General features: G+C 40.4%; 1 protein-coding gene across 2 annotated transcripts; it reads right to left on the bottom strand.

The window, feature by feature from the left end:
- Window positions 1-88: 88 nt before the first annotated feature.
- Window positions 89-13,258, bottom strand: SELENOO (selenoprotein O). 2 transcript variants are annotated; one of them, XR_014502102.1, is made up of 10 exons: window positions 12,640-13,258; window positions 9,586-9,789; window positions 8,747-8,927; window positions 8,263-8,393; window positions 7,273-7,553; window positions 6,934-7,084; window positions 2,858-3,043; window positions 2,270-2,426; window positions 1,111-1,976; window positions 89-1,047 (listed from the first exon to the last, which is right to left on the bottom strand). XR_014502102.1 is itself a non-coding variant. In XM_083399706.1 (9 exons), the coding sequence occupies exons 1-9, from the start codon at window positions 13,182-13,184 to the stop codon at window positions 1,788-1,790; spliced, it is 2,025 nt and encodes a 674-aa protein (XP_083255832.1). In that variant the 5' UTR covers window positions 13,185-13,258; the 3' UTR covers window positions 89-1,787. The 2 variants fall into 2 exon arrangements, 1 of the variants encoding a protein (XP_083255832.1); XM_083399706.1 differs by having other exon boundaries at window positions 89-1,976.
- Window positions 13,259-15,871: the final 2,613 nt, after the last annotated feature.

Raw genomic sequence — 15,871 nt, 5'->3', positions numbered from 1 at the left:
ATCACAACAATGGACATACCTGCGAGTAGTGAACATTTAAATCATTTCTCAGATTTCTTAATTAGTCTAAAAATAACACAGTACAAACTTTTAATATAAGCATGGTCAAAATAATTTATTTTCAATGAACACAGCTCAGGATAATAGATTTCAGATTTTTGCTATTATTTGCAGAACGAGGAAATGCCCACAACATCCTTCAAAAGGTATAGAGTGCAATACTTAAAAGTATCATAAAAACATTCATGTGGCATGTTTTTATTGCTAAAACTGCATAAAACTAAGTAATTTTGATGGTGGGCAATAGGTATTCCATTCACAGCAGCTGACCTGAGCACTGTTTTTTAATTTAATACTCTACATAAGACCCTCAGAAGCCACAGTTAAGATCTGCTAACAGCAAGACCAATTAATAATAGCCCTATTCATTCGTGTGCACAGAACTCTAAATTAAAAGCAAGAAAAGTTTAGCAGTTGTTTGCAAAAATTCCTGTTCCTGCCATTTGTCAATAACTCACATCAACGTATTTTTATTTTCCAACTGCTACTCTATGTTTACATTATAAGGCAGAAAGAACACGATATGTGAGAGGTGCATTGACACTCCAGTACATTCCTACTGATTTTAAAGGGATACTGACTATAAAGAACAGTCCTTAGGACTACAGTCACAGCCATCAGGATGTATTGGAGCAACACCTCTTTTAACACACCTCTGAAGAACAGCCATGTTTTCATGCAGCTGTTTTGCTTAAGCTGAAATAAGCTAAAGTTAAACTATAACTCAATTGCCACAAAAGGCAAAAAGCGCGAGAACGGAAGACTTTCCATGAGGTAGCAAAGTTGTTTACATAGGAAATAAATAGGTTATCTGAGATGCAAGAGTGAAAGCATACGTCATTTGAAGGCATTGTTCAAATACAAAGCAATTTATACATTATACATTTTGGCAAAAATTAACCTGTTGACTCATGCTCTCTACTGTCAATGCTGAACACCTACAGGAGGCAGAGGGGAGTCATTTCCCCACTATTCCAACAATTGGTGCTGTCAGCATGGAGCCTCTTTTTGTGGGATTGCATTAACTATTCCTGATCCAGTAACTCAAACTGCACGCACAGACCCAGAATAGAGTCTTGAACCATATGCTTTAGTATGGTTATGACCCTAACTGAAATCAGGCCACTATATGTAAATCATTTACACTGAAACTAGTTTTCTTCTTCATTCCATTTTTTAAAATATACACCATCGTCTTTTCCCTACGACCCAAAAATAATTTCTGTAAAAACCTGATTTAAACACAAAGGTTCACAATAAATGAACTACGCAATTAAATGAAACATAGCTTAGAATAAGCAATGATGAGCTTAAACCCACTCCCCATTGAGAGATATCCCTGCATAATAATAAAAAATGTTACAAATATATTGCCAGGAAGTACTATTAGTTCATTTTCAGACAAAAATAATTCCAGCATCTGGATTGCTATTTTTGTCTTCACAAACACAGATTTCACTTGGATGTTCACAGATCAGTGCGGAAAAAATATAACTGCACTTTGCGATGAATAAAAGATAAAACTTTGGTCTGCCTTTCAACAGTGTGCGTGGACAACTGTGATGGTTACAAGTTGTAAAATGAATATGGCTCAAGTGAGACTGTGAAGACATCCGACCCATCTGTTGGAGACTTAATAGCACTTCTGTACATACACCTTGCTACACTCTCCACTCGGGAAGATCAGTATCCCTTTGTGGAAAATACAAACAAGGCAGTTAGGAAGATCATGTAACACAGAGCTCTGAAGCCCAGAGTGGAGGTTTACTGCTATAGGGAACTCTTCTCCTGGATGCTGAACTGCACTCAGCAGCGGCAGCCCCAACTTCTTCTACTTCAGGATCCTCAGTTGCCTCATTGTAGCATTCCAAGTCTTCTTCATATGGCTTTTCTAGGAGCCTCAAAACTTTCCTTACCTGGAAAAGGAGGAGTACAATTATTACCGCCAAACCTCAACTGTATTTTTATTATTTTTGTCCCCAGGGGAAAGCCAAAGTTTGGGGATTCCATATCTGGTGAACACCTCTCAATATTTATTTTGCAACGTTTAGCTCAGGCATCCCCAAACTCGTCCCTCCAGATGTTTTGGGACTACAACTCCCATCATCCCTGACCAATGGTCCTGTTAGCCAGGGATGAAGGGAGTTGTAGTCCCAAAAACATCTGGAGGGCCGAGTTTGGGGATGCCTAATTTAGCAATACTGCTTACCTCCATGAAGTCTCCATTTTCTGCTGCTTCTATAGCATTTTGAGCAATGTAATTTCTCAAGATGTATTTTGGGTTATTTGAGTTCATAATTTTCACATGCTCAGCACTCCAGTTATCAGAATTGCCAAATTGCTCCATTTCTTTTTCCAGCCGAACTCTGAAAGGACACAGAAAGCTTCGCATAATGGGTGAGTTTTAAACAAACTAACAAACACACACACTGCTTCTGTCACAATCCTGAGACTCAGGAACATACAACGAAGAATCATTTAAGAGGACAGGTCTAAAAAGGCACTCTGATAGGACACCCAGAGCACAATGCTGCAAGTTCATCCTGAAAACTTATTTGAGCATTGTATGCTACACAGCCAATACAAACAATTAATTTCAAGAAGACAATTTTAAAGATCTTATTTGGAATATATTCTGATAGCAAATGCTGCAATATGAAAGCCTTAGGGTGCTTCCATGAACTCATAGCCAAATGCTTTACAACAAACATTTATGCACATATGTATCAATAGCATATAGAAATATATAGAAATAGAAATATATTTGCATTTCACAGTACATAACCATGAGTCTCACCTGTAGTTCTGAAGCCAATCTTTCCAGTGTCCTTTATTTCTACTAACCAGTTCAGATGCTGTTAACTGCTGTAGCTTAGAGAATTGCTCTATGCGTTCCAGTTCTTTATTTATGTTAGATTTTGTCCCAATTAAGGCAAAAAGTTGTGGGTTAGACTGGGCTAACATCAGCATCATTGAAAGCTGTCTAGAAAAAAGGGGAAGGGGGGAAATGGAATACTATTAGAAATCAGTTACTGTGAGTTGTGTGTTAAGTTATGCTTAAAAAACATACAATTCCTTAAATTATGAATTATAAGGGTACAGGCAAAATATTTGACTTCTAAGGGGAATTTTGAAAAAAAAGTTAGCAGACATGTTTTGTCATACATTTCAGCTGTGCAACTCTGCTGAATGCCAGGGTATATTTCTGTCTTTACAGCCTGAAATCGCTAAACATGCACAAGGGCAGCATGTTTCCACTAAAAATGAAACAGTAAAGCAGTCAACAAAGAGATCAATGCTGGAAATCAATTGAAAGCTTAGTAGTAGAAAGCAATAGAAAATGTTCTTTAAAACATGAACTCCCCCAAATATTATCCTTTCACTTTCAGCTCAATGCTATTTTTGATGGCTAGTTTATTTGGTTCTCACTGTAGTGCAAATTTAATAATAAGTGAGCTGCTCTCAAATGCCAAGACTTATTGACAGCTTGGCTGGGTGAACTATGTATGACAATAACCCTGTGAAAGGTATTGGGTCAACACACTCAAGTCTTCAGGGATATTGATGCTTGTAAGGAACCAGGTGATACGTTGGGTATTAGTTCTGCAAAACAGGTGGTATTAGGCAAATGGTATGCCGGAGGTGTGAGGGTGAACAAGTACACATTCCAAAATATGCTGACAGTAATGTTCTAGTTATGGAACTTCATTTAACTTGACAATTAAAGACTAAAAGTTTCACTATGTATTGCTTTGTGCTGTATTGTCTGCTGCATTGAATTTGTATGTAGTCATTTTACTGAATTTTAATTTTTTTAAAAAAAACCACACAGATTAAAGGCTAATATAGTTGCATGTGGTGATGTGAACAGTTTAATCTCATATCTAGCTAGCAATCCAGACAATATATTCTTTCATAATGGACAATATCTTTTTAATTTTAGTGGGCATATATGAACAAACACAAGGAGGGGCTTAATGTCTCAGTTCTTTCCAAGCAATGTCACCCCTCTTTTTATCATATTACTTATGCATCATTTATTATTACTTATTATTTTATCATATTACTTATGCATGCTGGAGAACCATACACCTGTGACATTTGCCAGGTACTGGATGAAATTAAAGAGGACATCAGAAAGGGTAATTTTCTTGTCAAGAAGTCTCAGTGTAAATTGGATCCTGGCAGTCAAATATGGTTGAAATGCTGTTGGCAAAACAGCTAGTATCATTGGCATCACCACCACTAACTATGAGAAGGTGGGACCTACAGCAAGAGTCTCCGATTTCACTCCAGCTACTCCGCAGGACAAATGGAAACAAGCTTTTAGTCATGTTAGTTGTTCTGAACTCACTTCTGCGTACTAAGATTTTAAGGCAATAACCATTAAATGTCTTTGTCAAAACAAGGCTTCGCAAAAAGAACGAACAACGATAGCATCGGGTTCTGTGACACAATGGCAAACAATGCCTTGACATTCAGATCATTGTCTGCAGTTAAAAGGACAGTAACATTCTTAACTGGCTAACAGGTGGAACTCAGTGATGCAACACACCATTGTCCTAGTAAAAATGAACAGAATTCAGGACACAAAGCCCAACTCTAGACACACCAATTTGAAATGTTGATTGTCCCTTATTTCTACTTGGCACCAACGTAACCTTAATTAATGGTGAACAGGCACCAATACAATGCAACTCAGAAGCAACAATGAAGCAGTAGCAACCTTGGGAGACTTGCTAGATGCATAAATATCAGACTGAACAACAACATGTGCAGAGTGCCTTTGGAGTGCTTCATGGGAAGGCTGTTTCCAGCTACCCTACCCTTTGGCCTTGGAAGGAGGAGGAGAGCTGCTGCAGGAGAGCAACATCATGTGAGGGGGTTTTTAGGACTATGGTGAAACTGTGAAACTCCCTTGTTATTTTTGCTACTGGATGCTGCTGTTATGTTGTTTATATAATCTTGTATTTTATATATATATAGTACTGAAATGTGTTATTTTTGTATGTTATTATGTTTTCGTTTTGCTATATTCTGATGAAATTGTTGCCATGTTTTTATGAAATTGTATTTGCAGTGTTTGTTTGAAATGCATCCCTGTTTCTTTGTTGGAAGCTGCTTTGAGCACCATTGGGGGGGGGGGGAGAGATAGAAAAGCGGTATACAAATATAATGAATGAAAAAAAACCACGAAAAATTCTTCACTTTTCTGAAGAGTGTTGAAAAACATCTCTCTCATTACTGGCAAAATATAAATACATTTAAAAATGCAGCTAATAAAGCAGGTTTTGTCAGATTACAACTTTGACTTAATTGTTTAGGAACTGGTGGCTTCTCTATGTTGAGTCAGCCTATTTGGAAAAAGAATCAGAGAAACTCATGGAAATGCATGAAGATGACAACACCAGAATTGCCCTCCACTATGTAATCAGTAAATCACCATGTACTACTGCAGGCATCTCCAAAGTCTGTCTCAGGGGCCCAATATGGCTCGCTGGTCGATTTAATCTGGCCCCCGTGGCACTATATGTCCTGGGGGGAAATCCTAAATCCTAAAAAAAGCTCAACAATTTTGGTTGGCCCTCACGCATATTCACTTCATCAAATCTGGCCCTCTTTGAAAAAAGTTTGGGCACCCCTGCACTACTGGAACTCCTCATAATACCAGTGTCATGATATCGTTCGTAGAAAACAGTGAAATACCTTGCCTGTATAAGAATTAGGAAACGCTTCAACTCTCCAACTGGTGTGAAGCTGGCTTGGGAAATCATGCATCAAACAACAGTATTTTATAACAAAGTATAGGATTCTTGTGCAATTTGGGTAATGTTCGATGAACATTGAAAACCCAGCCTAGAAACATTGTGAGTGCACTATAATGGGGAGTGAACACATCCCATGGTACAAACAACATGGACTTCAGAGATTTTGTTTCAATAGATCTGTCTCCTAGCACAAACTTGCTACTGCTAAATTGTTTCATAGTAACAATATCACGAACAGCTTTGTTCAGGCAGATTGTGTGTACTGAACACTTTAAAACTATTGATAGGTTCCTATATTCTGTTTGTAAAGTAAGTTTTTAAAAATCTAATTCTACATGGAATGTTTTGCATGCCACATAAACTTCCATATGTGCATATTACTAAAGCACCCATTATTTATGTTAGTTCTTGACCGAAGAACCATGAGCAAAAACCATAATGAGAACAGGGAAAGAGAAACCATTTCTCTTAAACTCAAAATGTAAAAAGTTGCCTGTGTCTGAAAACAGGAAAATGAACAATGAAATATGCAACAGATTGAAAAGAACTACATGAGTGCTTGGTATTGTATTGCTGTATTTTAAAATATTATTTAATGTTATGGAAATATTCATTAAAAAAGAAAAAGAAAACAGGAACATGACAAAAGCTAAATTAGTGGCCATTTTAGATCCAAATATTGCAGCTACACATCAGTGCTGTATTCCTAGATCTCAAATGTAATATAATAGGATGATACCCAACAAATACAATCAATTTCCAGCATTTAATTGGCTGCAGTCTGATTCTCAAAAGCATTCTTTCATCCTGTTGTTTTTTAGTTTTTAGAATGAAGTACACTATGGCATAGAACTAAACATACCCAAAACATATTAAAAGCATGTCTGTCACTTAACTAAGAAATGTATCCAGAAGTTAAAATACAAATCTCCAGTTTTCCAGATTAGAACTAGCACATTAATCTGGAACTAGAAACTTGCAGAAAATAAAAAATAAATATGTTACTGTCCACATGCAATCTGTCAAACATATAACCTGCCAATCTATTATTTCCTCTAATCCTAAAACACACAGGAACTTTGCACAATATCACAGCTCAGTATACCTGGGGTCCATTTGAGGCTTGTATGCAACTTTCAGTTCTTCTAAGGATGCACACTGCTTTGAAATCTTATCTAAGAACTCTTCCAGTTTTAAAGGATCAGAATCTGCTGGGAAAGAGCTCAGCAAGCGGAAAGTATTTGTAAAATCTGCACCTACGAAACAGATTTAATGGGAATTTTATTCAGCTGTTTATATAATTCAGTTCAAACTGTTTTATCATGTATTGGCATTATGTCTTTAATTTCAGAGTATTAATGTAGATGATTTGAATTATTTTATGCGGAACATCACATGAATTATAATTTGTTATTTTAAATATTAATATACAATGCACACTAACCTGTGACCCGCATAGTTTCCAATAAATCAGAAACCAATTTATTATCATCATCCAACTGGAGCTGAATTAATCCTAGCTTTTTTCTCATTGTTTGCAAATAATGCCTCTCAAATTCTGCTTCATATTCTTCTTCCAGGATGGGTATACTGATTTCCAATGGAAGCTCTGGGACTAAGGCTTCAGCAAGCTTGCCTAGGTTCCACTTACAAATCTCTGGTTGCTTATTATAAGCATAGCGCCCTGCGTTATCAGAACCATTGCAAATATGTTCAGGATCGTATCTGCAAAACAGTAGTATTTGGTTTAATATTTAGTTTATATGAATGAATAGCAATATTGTAGTAACTAGATAATGTACAAATACAATGCAGACTGTTTCCTCTTCCCCTTGTAGTCTCCCACAGCATTTCCCAAAGGGTTCCCCCTCAGCCCGCTAGAGCAGTTTTTTGGGGGGAGAGAGGGGGTTGTGGGAAGCCTCAGGGGGACAGGCAATTGCTGAAAAGAGCCTCAATCCCCATTTTGCTGGTGGGAAGCTCTGCTAAATCAAACAGCCTTCTGTCAGTGCACACCAATTGGATATAACTCTACATCTTTAAGAATTATTGTGTATCACCATGTCAAACAAATACTTTGCGTCCCTCTTCCCTAGTTTAATCTTACTCAAGTTACTTAGTGAATTGCTGAACAGGGATAAACTACAAGGTAGCCAATATAAACCTTCAACAGCTATAGATCTAACAAGGGTTATCACACTGTTGCTGCAATATACAGCAAAATTATCCTGGATTAATTCCATTAACACTAACAAGTATGAGTGAGTACAAGGGTTTTGCCAGTTCATCTGAAAACATATTATCATACATTTAAATTTCTTCCAGAGTTCACTAGAAATAATTTTTCAAAAATTAAAGCAATAAAAAGAGATCCTGGTGCCATTTGATCCAGTCAATATAACAAATCTATGTTTTGAAGTTACTGAGATACACTGACCTGTCCATAAATCCAAAGGGTCCATAGTCAATTGTAAGTCCAACAATACTCATATTATCCGTATTGAGCACACCATGACAAAATCCAACACACTGCCATTCGGCAACCATCCTTGCTGTCCGCCTTGTTACCTTAAAAATACAATCTGATTTTCAGTCACTTTTCATCTATGAACTTTATGCTTGCATACACACTGCATAGAGTAACATTTAAAAAATAGGCAGTTGCAAATGTGTGTTGAACATTTTCCATCCATGTATGCCATTATCCACAGATCCTTAAGAATTCCTATGGAGAATAAAAGACTAATATTTGCCAACCCTGTGTGAATGAAAATTGTCTTGTCTATGTTAACAGGATGTCAATGAGTATCAAAGGGTGAAAAATCAGCCCACTGCAGACCATATAATTCGGAAAAGATTAGCATTCCAAGGAGTGGAATGCAAACATATTTTTTATAAAAATAGTAAGAATTAATTATTACCTCCCGAAAGAAAGCAGCATTCCTCTGGACATTATTGTCTGAGTGTGCTTGTAGAATCTCTGGGTAGAAAGTGCTGATTACATAATCAAGTATTTGTATTCGAATATCATTTCTATCAACACTGGGGCCTTTACGTCCTGTATATTCATCAGTAGCTTTAAAAATTTCAAATGATCCAAACCTAAATAAAAGGATTGTCAATTATTGAGCTATATCACCAGGATATAAATATATTTCATTGAGGGTACCCCCCCCCCCAGTATAGTTTGTTTATATATATTTTAAAATAACAAAAAGTAAAAAATATTGCCATTTAGTTCCATGTACTGCAGCAACAGGAAATGCGATGGTATAGTTTTACTAGAGAAACAGAATATTTAATTAGTAAGCCCCAATTCTGAAAGATGTGCTTTATAAGTATTTTGAAACCTCATAGCTTTCTTGGCTATTAGAGACAAGTGACTGAATTGTGTTTCAATGATGGAATTGCCATTGCAGGGGGCTGGGCTAGACTTGGGATCCCTTCCAATTTATTTCTACAATTTTATGAGATATGAAGCTCACCTCTACCCCAAACAAGCATTTGGAGAAGTACTTCTTAATTTTTTTTTTACATAATAACTAGGGCTGCAATTGCAACTCAGTATTGGGTGCCTAATCACTTGTTTAAGACCAATATTTTAGTCTTCAGAACCAAATATCAGCAATCAATATTTACAATTTTAGTAGGCAAAAGTCACAGGTACCTGAAATGTCTATATTACAGACAGTTTATCTAGAACACATCCAAACTGTATATAATACCTGTTTTAATATAAAACCCAAAGCAGGATACTTACCTAATAAACGTGGGTGCTATTCTCAGGACAATTGTGCACCTTTCTTTTTTTGGATTCCCATCGTAAAAAATGTCCCGAATAACTTCTGAATCAGATGTTACGCATGTTCCAGCTCTGGTTGTAGGTATTCCTAAGTGAAACATTGCTTCGCTGCACAGGAATTCTCTTATGCTTGATCGCAGAACTTTACGACCATCTGCTTGTCTGAAATTAAATTAATAAGATACTAGAATAAGTTTTTTTTAAAAAAAATATTTAAAAATATTTTGAAAGCATAATTTACAGATGAGAATGGTCAAATTCATTCAGTATCAAGAATTACCATAGGCCTTTAAACAGCATTTTATTTCAGAACAAAGAAGTATACTTGCTCTGTAGTAAAAAATGAAGCAGGGCATAAACTACTTCTGCTCACTTTATAGCTCAATTCTAGACATGTCTACTCAAAAGTCCCAATTACTTATTCTCAGTGAAGTGTGTATAAGATTATAGCCTTAGTGCAGAGTTTCCCAAACCTGGTCTCCAGCTGTTTTTGGACTACAACTCCCATCATCCCTAACCAGTGGTCAGGGATGAAGGGAATTGTAGTCCCCAAACAGTTGGAGATCCAAGTTTGGGAAACCCTGCCTTAGTGTGTCTGCACATAATAAATATGTTATCATCTCAATATAGGTGTTTTATGACAGCTCAAGTAAGTCCTCAGGGGATCACACCTAAAGCCAAAATCACAGAATGTATAGCCAAAACACATTGGGTGCAATGGCATGAGAGATTGCCAGTCTTCCCACGCAAAACTCTGTCCCACTTTTTTAAACATTTTTTTTCCAATGCCCATAAAGCTGAATGGGTACAAGTTAAATGTGTGTATGTTGCGGACTAACTGTACTTTGTTTAGGGGAAACTTTTCATATGTTCTTCTGCAGGCCACTAAATGATGCAGCACCAAGTGGATATACATGACCCAGCCTTTAGCAACTGGGGATGAGGCATGAATTCTGCTCATACTTTGTTATTCATGGTATGCTATGCATCCTTGACAATAGCTAACTAACAGCTCAGTTAGTAGAGCATGAGAATCTTAATCTCAAGGTCACGTTGTGCAAAAGATTCCTGCATTGCAGGGGGGTGGACTAGATGATCCTCGGGGTCTCTTCCTACTCCGACAATTGTGTGATTTTAATAAAGATGAGATATGAATCTGTACCTTGATTCAAGTTGTCAAGGAAGGGAGAAAATGAAAGGCTGCATGAGCCAGTGACATGGGCATAGGCAGGATTTACGTTAGGAGCGGCAGGTAGCCAGCATTTATGTTAGGTGGGGCAGGGCACCCACCTGCCATCATCCCGTCTGGCTTTGTCAAGCAGATCTGGAATGAAATTTCTTGACAAGAAGTTTCTTTTAAATTACTTTCTTTTGACCCCAAGTGCTCAGAAAAAAACCTTTCTACATTTTTTACTTTTGAGTAGTTTTATTTATTTATCATTTTATCTTAGTTGCACAAAATTCTGGAACCAGCACTGTAATCTCTGGCTTCCATGAGCAGCCTGGACAATTCCAACTAGAATATTTCTATTTATTTACTTGATTGGGGGGGGGGGCTGCCCCCACCTCCACCCATGTCCAAGAACATTAACAGGACCGACCCAATACACATTGACTCAAGAGTAAGCCTGACTAAACCAAACTGGGTTTTTTGTATTTTTTAATCACACGGCCCAATACAAAGACCTGCAGACTGTATGGTGCGCTATGGCCTTCTTAGGGCCGGATTTAGGTTTGATGAGGCCCTAAGCTACTAAGGGTAAAGGTAAAGGGACCCTGACCATTAGGTCCAGTCGTGACCGACTCTGGGGTTGCGGCGCTCATCCTGGATAGCTCAGTTGGTTAGACCATGGTGCTGATAACACCAAGGTTGCAGGTTTGATCCCTGTATGGACCAGCTGCATATTCCTGCATTGCAGGGGGTTGGACTAGATGATCCTCAGGGTCCCTTCCAACTCTACAGTTCTATGATTCTATCTCGCTTTATTGGCCGAGGGAGCCAGCGTACAGCTTCCGGGTCATGTGGCCAGCATGACTAAGCCGCTTCTGGCGAACAAGAGCAGCACACGGAAACGCTGTTTACCTTCCTGCCAGAGCGGTACCTATTTGTCTACTTGCACTTTAACATGCTTTCGAACTGCTAGGTTGGCTACTGAAGGTACTGGGGCCCTTTATATGTCCAACTATCCTTTGTCAACAACAATTTATCGCTGGTTTTTTGTGTTGAATATATGCTATAACCTAACAGGTATCTAAAGGGATGCGGGTGACACTGTGGGTTAAACCACAGAGCCTAGGACTCGCTGATCAGAAGGTTGGCAGTTCAAATCCCCGCGACGGGGTGACCTCCTGTTGCTCGGTCCCTGCTCCTGCCAACCTAGCAGTTCAAAAGCACAGTTCAGAAGTGGCTTAGTCATGCTGGCCACATAACTCGAAAGCTGTACGCCGGCTCCCTCGGCCAATAAAGCGAGATGAGCGCCGCAACCCCAGAGTCGGTCACAACTGGACCTAATGGTCAGGGGTCCCTTTACCTTTACCAGGTATCTAAAGCCATTTGCATATAACCATATACAGTGGTACCGCGGATTAAGGACTTAATTTGTTCCGGAGGTCTGTTCTTAACCTGAAGGACCACTTTAGCTAATGGGGCCTCCTGCTGCTGCCGCGCCACCATCATGCAATTTCTGTTCTCATCCTGAAGCAAAGTTCTTAACCTGAAGCACGATTTCTGGGTTAGAGGAGTCTGTAACCTGAAGCGTATGTAACCCGAGGTACCACTGTATGTATTTTATCAAAGTTATTGTTGAACTGAAATACAATTTTGAAGAAGTATATTAATAGTGAAATACTTTTAAATTGGGGGGGGGGGCAAGAGAGCGGGGGCCCTAAACTATAGCTTGTTTAGCGTTTACGTAAATCCGGCCCTTCCTGGATTAAGAAAAGGGAGCCTCTGCCACTCCCCTCTCCCGAAAACAACGCGTGTGTCGCTGGGCGTGCGCCTTCGCGGTTTACCGGGAGAAAGGGGTGAGGCCGGCTCCCTTGAGCTGGATTTCCCAGCGCTCGCCGCGCAGGTTCAGCACCTCGCCCAGGTAGACGGCCGCGCCGTCGCCCAGCTGCCCAGCGAAGCTGCCGAACTGGTGGCCGCAGTAGCAGTGGGCGGCGGGCTCCGCGCCGGGGGGCAGCCGGTTCCCGCTGAAGTAGAGCGCCGCCTCGGCTTCCTCGTCGGCCGCGCGAGGCTCCCTCAGGCCCAGCAGCTCCAGCGCCGGCGCGGACGCGGCTACCAGGCGAGGGCCGCGCACCGGGGTAGGCCGCACCCGCGAGAAGCAGGCGCCCGACACGGGCCGCGGCACGTTCTCCTCGCTCGGGTCCAGAGGCAGGGCCCGCAGCGCCCGGTTGTCGAAGCGAAGCGCCCCCAGCCACAGACCAGCCTCGGCGGCCGGGCCTGAGGGAGAAGCAGCAGCAGCAGCGGCCTCCATGCTGCCGAAAGGGCGAGAAACAGGCACCGGCAACAAACGGCTGAGGCGCCGACTGTTACTACGCAGCAGCGCCGTTGCCATTCGCTTTTCTCCGGCCTTCTCGGCCACCGTTCGCCACGTCGGTCCCGTCCATAACCGCCTTCCGAGTCCCGCCCACCCTCTCTCTAGCCTATCCCAGCTCGCCCCTGGGCGTGAGCCTCCTGATTTCCACCAATCAGAGACGGGGCTCCAAGGAACTGGCCAATGGGACGAGGGGGAGAGATATTAACCGCCTTTCGCCACCGCTTGGGAGTGACGCCGTTGCGCAGGCGCAGCTGCCTCAGCACCGTGGGAACCGTTATTTGAACAGAAGTATTTCTAATGGGGGGGGGGGGCGGGAATCACTCTGCTAATATCGATCCATAATATCGTGTGGCTTATGATAGGTCTGCCAGTCCCTGTATATTTTAATTTCATGGAATTGGGAGGGACCCCTAGGGTCATCTAGTCCAAACCTCTGCAATGCAGAAATCTCAGCTGAAGCATTTATTTATTTATTTATTTTAATTTCTATACTTTATATTTTTTAATAAAAATCTCAAAGCGGTTTACAGCATATTAAATCAATAAAACAATCTGAATAAAGTCAAATATAGAGTATACAGTCAAAGCAACATAACAGAAAACTAAAATATTACCTTAAAAGATTTCAAAATAAAACATTACAAAGGAGGTCAACTACAGACATCCATGACAGATGGCCATCCAACTTCTGCTTCAAAACCTCCGAGGAAGGAGAGTCCACAACCTCCCATTCCACTGTCGAAGATGCGTTCTTACCGTCAGAAACTTCTTCCTGATGTTTAGTCTGAATCTCCTTTCTTGTAACTAGAAGCCATTGGCTGGAGTCCTACCCTCCAGAGCAGGAGAAAACAAGCTTGTTCCCCTCTTCCATGGGACAGCCCTGGAGATATTTGAAGATGGCTGTCATATCTCCTCTTTTCCAGGCTAAACATACCCAGTTCCTTCAACTGTTTTTCATAAGGCTTGGTTTCCAGACCCTCGATCACCTTTGTTGCCCCCCTCTGCACACGTTCCAGCAGCTTAAATGTGGGAGAGTGCAGTTTATGATTTTCAACCCCACCCCACCCCCAGTAAAAAACATGGCACAGAATACACCTTTCAGTAGCATTGCCTTTTCATACCTTTTGTTTTAATGCTTAAAAACCACCAAAATACCTAATGCTGCAGTTGGGCTCCCACTTACTTGGTAGTAAACCCCTTTGAACTGAATGGGATTTACTTCTCTTTCACATGAGGCAGGACCCGAAATAAAATAGGAAATCTTAACTAGATTTGGTGATACTTTGGTAGATTAGGAGGACACCAGCCTGGTCACAGCTACAATAAGACCCTCCATTTTTATAAAACCAGAATTTGGGTTGGGCAGCTGTCATGTCATGAATGATGGAGGGAATGTCTGCAGAAGCCCATGTTTCCTCAAGTGAATCTCACACCAATTTCAACACAAGAACAGACTTCAAATATGCAAATATATATTTGTTTACAGTACTGTAGTTGCCTGAAATCAGTGTAAGTCTTGCCTCCCAAAAGTTATGATTAGGAGGGACTTACTGTGATCATGATGGAAATGATGCAGTGCTTTTTTCAATGGATTCCGTTTTGATCTGCAAGTCATGCAGGGCTAGTAAGCTATAGATGGACCTAAACCAGGCATAGGCAAACGGCCCTCCAGATGTTTTGGGACTACAACTCCCATCATCCCTGACCACTGGTCCTGTTAGCTAGGAATGATGGGAGTTGTAGTCCCAAAACATCTGGAGGGCCAAGTTTGCCTATGCCTGGCCTAAACCCAACTTGTATAAAAGAAGATGGGCAGCTATGTCAATAACTGGATGTCTCTAAACAAAACCAGTTCCCACATTTACTTGGGAACAATGTTGATAAGCCTGTAAAACTTCAGGTGCCAATGCAGAAGAACAACATTTTCAGTCTTTTGCCTGGGATGCCATACTGGTTAAGGCTAATCCTAAGAAAGTGAAGGGTTTGCTTTCCTCTAGTCTGATAGCATTAACCTAGGAGTTGGTTACCCGTTATCTACAAAGTCTCTCACTGGTGTCCCTCGGCAGGTGTCCCAGACTCCAAATTTTCATTTTTTAAAATCACCTTCCTAGCCTTCCTAGAAAGAGAATTACGGTGCAAAGTCCAAGATCCTTCTGTGCAATTTCTGTGAAATGAGTATGATGTGGCCACTTCATACATGATGAATGCCCCCTTTTGCTATTGGACGGCAACAGCATCTCGGTGTCTGTAAAATAAATATTGTGATCTTTAGCAGCAGCACATCACTGACTTCTCATGGTAAAGTGTAAGGTTGCTGTAGGCAGGTGCCTCTCTAACTTTTGTTATACCACACCCCACAGCGCAACTATTTTGTGATGGGCACGCTCAGCACTCTCAAAATTCAAAATGTGCACACTAGCCCAAAAAAGTTGACAACCCCTGCATTACACTATAGCTATGTTTGAAATAGGCTTATAGAATATGCTGTATCACCACAGTAAAAAACAAGGGACTTGATAATTCACTTTTTATTACAAGTTGGTTTTGCATTTTTCAGGAAGTAAAAAAATTCTACGAATCATCTTTATTCAGCATCCATGGGGCATATTTAAATCAGGCAATTTCAGTTAGGTCAAGCACTAAGAGGCATTCAATATATATCAAATACTGGTAGCCCCATTCAACTGCAATGTGCAGAAGTCTTT

The sequence above is a fragment of the Podarcis tiliguerta genome (assembly GCF_965153285.1).
Source record: "Podarcis tiliguerta genome assembly, chromosome: 10".
Taxonomy (NCBI): Eukaryota; Metazoa; Chordata; class Lepidosauria; order Squamata; family Lacertidae; genus Podarcis; species Podarcis tiliguerta.
This window is presented reverse-complemented; position numbering and strand designations above follow the sequence as displayed.

Excerpts from the sequence above, each read along its gene's own strand:
- SELENOO (XM_083399706.1), bottom strand. The coding sequence starts at position 13,184 with ATGGCAACGGCGCTGCTGCGTAGTAACAGTCGGCGCCTCAGCCGTTTG. Across the intron at positions 9,790-12,639 it reads GGCCTCACCCCTTTCTCCCG|ACAAGCAGATGGTCGTAAAG; the intron begins GTAAACCGCGAA and ends ATTTAATTTCAG. Across the intron at positions 2,427-2,857 it reads GATTGGCTTCAGAACTACAG|AGTTCGGCTGGAAAAAGAAA; the intron begins GTGAGACTCATG and ends GTGTCCTTTCAG.